A 4,350-nucleotide genomic window follows, 5' to 3' on the forward strand; every position below is an offset into this window, starting at 1 on the left:
AAAGTGCATTCTATAAGTCGAATCCATTTTCGTGTTAGGGGAAGTCCCTTTTTCTAAACCAAATGTTTAATTTTTTCTTACATATGTTGCAGTCGCTGGCATTTGAGCAAATGTATAGAATGGCATTTCTTACGCGTGCATTTCTATCTACCTAAATCCACTCACATATTCTTGCAACGAAACAAAAAAGGAATAAAAACAGATGTTTTGGCTTCTGTTACTTCTCACGTGGATGTGGTATGCTGTAAAAACAGCTGCTTCATTTCCATGTTATAATTCTGCAACAAAGGTATTCTCGCACTCTTGCAATTTTATTGTAGCGTTCTTGCATTTCGTGCAACTTGCAATGACTTTGCACGAAATAGTGAATACCCCTAATATATTGCTAGTACCAAGTTAGCAACGTTGCTGTGGAAACTTTTTCAGAGGTGAATAGTAAAAATATTGAAATGATATTTACTTATTTTATTTCTTGAGCATATTTTCTATACTTTAGATATTGTAGTACTCTATTCTTTCAATTCTATTCTACTCTATCGTAGTACTCTATTTTTATATTCTTTTTGCTGCTAATAATTTAATTAATTCTCTGTTATGGAAATTTGCGTGCAAATTGATACCGTTCCTAGATTTTTCTACAAATAAACTTTTTGAAAATATCAATATTTGCCAATTTTTTTCGTATAATTTGTAAAATAACCATCAGAGACCTAATTTCTGTACACCAATCGAAAGACTTCTCAAAATTCTGTAAATACAAGTATTATGCATTTCTGTTCACTTTATTTATTTTTTTTAAAAAACAATCAATTTTGCAATATTTATTTATAAATAACTACCCAAGTTTCCATAATAAAGTTTCCAGCTGATTGCTCATCAATATATTAAGAAAAACAACTATTATTAAAATAAAAACCGAAATGACAATTATAGGATTGACGTTTGGGAATCTACTTTAGCAAAGTTCGTTCACTAAAATTCGTAATGTAAACATAGTATAAAACCCTCTTCACTCATAAGACTTTTAAGCCACATTGATAAAAATATGACTTATAAACGCGAGGAACTGTCTTAAACTAATTAAAATTAAATTTATATGCTTAATAGTAGAGATAAAATTTTCTAAAATATGTTCTGCAAATTTGATCATGTAAAAGTTAAATTTAATAACGGTATACAGTTTAATATACCATATAATTAAATTTAAACACAGTACATCTGTTCATTTCTTATAATTATTTGTACTAATGAAACATATATTTTTTATATAATCACATAAATTTTCTTGATTATTAAGGAACTTTATCTACAAACTATCATCAGAAGATGAGCAATATATTATTACTGCTCTGTGACCGTCGGATCTACTATGCCCCCTTCTAAGTTTAGAGTAGGTCTCAAAACCCTATTGTGTCAATAAAAAGTAGTATAGAACCTAATTTACAGAGTTTTATTACCTCTTTCGTAAAAATATACATTCCCAGAAGTTTATTCCGTATGTGCATTATCACAGGGGATTCTAACAGAACATGTGTAGCCAACTTCTAAGTCCCTTCACAGAATCTACAGTTTGCATTCGTATGTACACCCAGTCTCGAGCAGTATATTAGCTCAGTTAATATTTAATAGAATTTAATATCTAATGGATACTTGTTACATGTATTTATCTCGATAAGCGTGTAGGATCACATTTAAAAAAATTTTTTTTAAACAGTAAATAATACGAAGACAAACTATCTTAAAATAGCACATTTAAGAAAACTAAATTGCTTTTTGTTTATTTTTTTATTTCACTGTTCACTTAACTCTAAACTTTTAAGGAAAAATTTAAGTAAAATAAATGACTCACGTAAAATAAGAATTGTACGTTCACACTATCTTCTTTAGGCGGTTTTCCTCATTAACATCACTAATGAGGATGATTTACCATACAAATAGCTTTCATATAAATGAGCTCATTTACAATAAATCAGCTAAATTTTGAAGTTTAAACTTAATTTTAATATTATTTATGAATAACAAACAGCGTAGTATGACAAATTAATTTTTATGTTTGTAGTAATCAGAGTGCTACATTTCTTATATTATTTATACAACCACATTCCAAGCATTATCTCTTGTGGCATGGAATGTTACACGTATTAATTTAATAGAGCATGGTAAATTGAATTTAGAGTCTAAGTAAAATATTTTTAACATAACAACACAGTTATATGAAGTTAATTGCAACCCTGCTTTTAAAACAAAAAAGTTGACATTAACTCAATAAGTTTTTGAAAAGTTATTCTTTAGTTTTTCGAGTACATGATTTAAAAAACGGAAAGATGAGTTTACGCGAGCCGCCTTCACCTCGTCGTTACAGATGTAAATATTTGAATTAAAAAATTATTAATCATTTAAATTAAATTGCAACGAAAAAAATATTGAACATAATTAATTTCAGCACCAGATCGTAATAATAGAACTGAGAAAGGTATGCATCGTTATCGTGATCGAAATGCGCCTTATTATCCAAGTTATATACAACATGACGTTAGATCTGAACACCGCTGTAAATATTACGACCGTAATAATTATCGTAGTCGAAGTAGGGAACGTCAGTACAATGGAAACTCTCAATGGTTCAATAATCGTACAACAAAACCTTCATATCACCGCAATACACGTGAAAATATGCCGTATTCAAAAAATTGGGATCCTTCAAGCGCACCACCTAGTGTACCATTTAATGAAAATCATAAAAATCGTAATAATAGTACATCGCGTGAAATTGCTCCACGTTGCTCAAGCACTCCATTTAAAGCCACTGATTCGTATGGCTTTGTTGGTACAAACGGTACAGCTACAGCAAGTGACCCAAATCAAAAAGCCAATTACACCAAGGTTTTGAAGCATTTAGTAATTTCACATCTTTTAACACAATTAATTCCAGCAAACAATATAACTGAGCAACATTTTGAAAATTTTCCCTTAAAGGATTCCGACAAGAATGTCAACCATGCGAATAAATATGTTGATGATCATGATGAGGGCTACGATGCTGATTCAGAAGATTGTTTTGATGATTTTTTTTTTGAAAACTTATACTACTCCAGTAAGTTAAGAAAAGAAATAAGAAAGTATCATGATATTAAGAAGGAATTAATGGAAATTTCTGCCGAAATCCAAATCAAAGAAAAACAAGATAGAAATGGTATTTATTATAATTGCACTTCAAATGATTTCATTTATTTATATAAATATAAGTTTCATAATATATATAAAACTTTTCTTATTTATTTTTAAGGAGGCAATGATAATAATGATATTAATGATAATAAAATTTGCAATGAAACCAAAGCTTCAACTATAACTTCAGAATCCTAGAATAGCAACTTTTAGGAACCTATAATATTAATCAAGCAATTGTTTGTTACTATATATGCTGCCAAAAAATTATTTATTTAAAATAAAAAATTAATTAATAATTATTGATCAATGTCAAAATCGACAACTATCGATAAAAATGAAATGAATTCAAGATGGCGACTTTAAGAATGATTTCAAATAAAAATAACGACAGTTATTGTCTGTATTTTAATATATACAATCAATATATATTGAATTCTTTAAAAAATTTTAATATTTAAACTAAAGAGAATATATTGCATTGATGGATGAAGCTAACTTGATAATGAAATTTTTAAATACATGGCTAAAGTAAATTTGAAAGTCAATGGATTAAATGATTGTCAAAAGCAAGATAAATCAAAAATTATATTATTTACTATTATTTCATTTACTGAATAAATAAATTCTCTAAATAATAAATTATAATTTTTTTGTAGTTTTATTTATGATAGACTTATCGGTTTTTTAAGATATGAGTAATATTTGTATACAATGAGATATTCACTCTGCTTTGCAAGTCATTGTAAGTTACACAAAATGCTAGATTGTAATACTTTAATTGTAAGAGTGTAAGAACACTTCTGTTGCAGAATTGCAGCATCAAAATTAAACAGCTGTTTTTGCAACATACCATGAGAAGCAACATATGTCAAAACAGCAAGCATGTATACATGGGTGTAAGTATAGCAAGATTGCAAGGAATTGTATGGAACTTTATGCATCAGTGGACTTTATAGTATTTTTCTATAATACGAACGTTTCTTTTAACAGCAATATATAATTATTTTTTTTATTTTTATTTATTTATTATAAATTAATATATTTGTGTTTATTTAAAAGGAGCTAATACGGGTGTTATTTGTTGTGAACCAGCCTTGCAATAGTTTATCTATTTTTAACAAAATGAGATAAGTTTAGTCCATCTGAGTTAAAGTGCTGTTAGTTTGTGTATATGTGCGC

General features: G+C 28.0%; 1 protein-coding gene across 3 annotated transcripts; it reads left to right on the forward strand.

Moving 5' to 3' along the window:
* Positions 1 to 2,281: 2,281 nt before the first annotated feature.
* Positions 2,282 to 3,521, forward strand: LOC119672244. 3 transcript variants are annotated; one of them, XM_038083250.1, is made up of 4 exons: positions 2,282 to 2,364; positions 2,444 to 2,898; positions 2,977 to 3,193; positions 3,287 to 3,521. In XM_038083250.1, exons 1-4 carry the CDS (start codon positions 2,325 to 2,327, stop codon positions 3,364 to 3,366), a joined length of 792 nt encoding a protein of 263 aa, XP_037939178.1. In that variant the 5' UTR covers positions 2,282 to 2,324; the 3' UTR covers positions 3,367 to 3,521. The 3 variants fall into 3 exon arrangements, with proteins under 3 accessions (XP_037939178.1, XP_037939179.1, XP_037939177.1); XM_038083251.1 differs by having other exon boundaries at positions 2,444 to 2,883; XM_038083249.1 differs by having other exon boundaries at positions 2,444 to 3,193.
* Positions 3,522 to 4,350: the final 829 nt, after the last annotated feature.

Source organism: Teleopsis dalmanni, chromosome 1 (genome assembly GCF_002237135.1).
Source record: "Teleopsis dalmanni isolate 2A chromosome 1, ASM223713v2, whole genome shotgun sequence".
Lineage (NCBI taxonomy): Eukaryota > Metazoa > Arthropoda > Insecta > Diptera > Diopsidae > Teleopsis > Teleopsis dalmanni.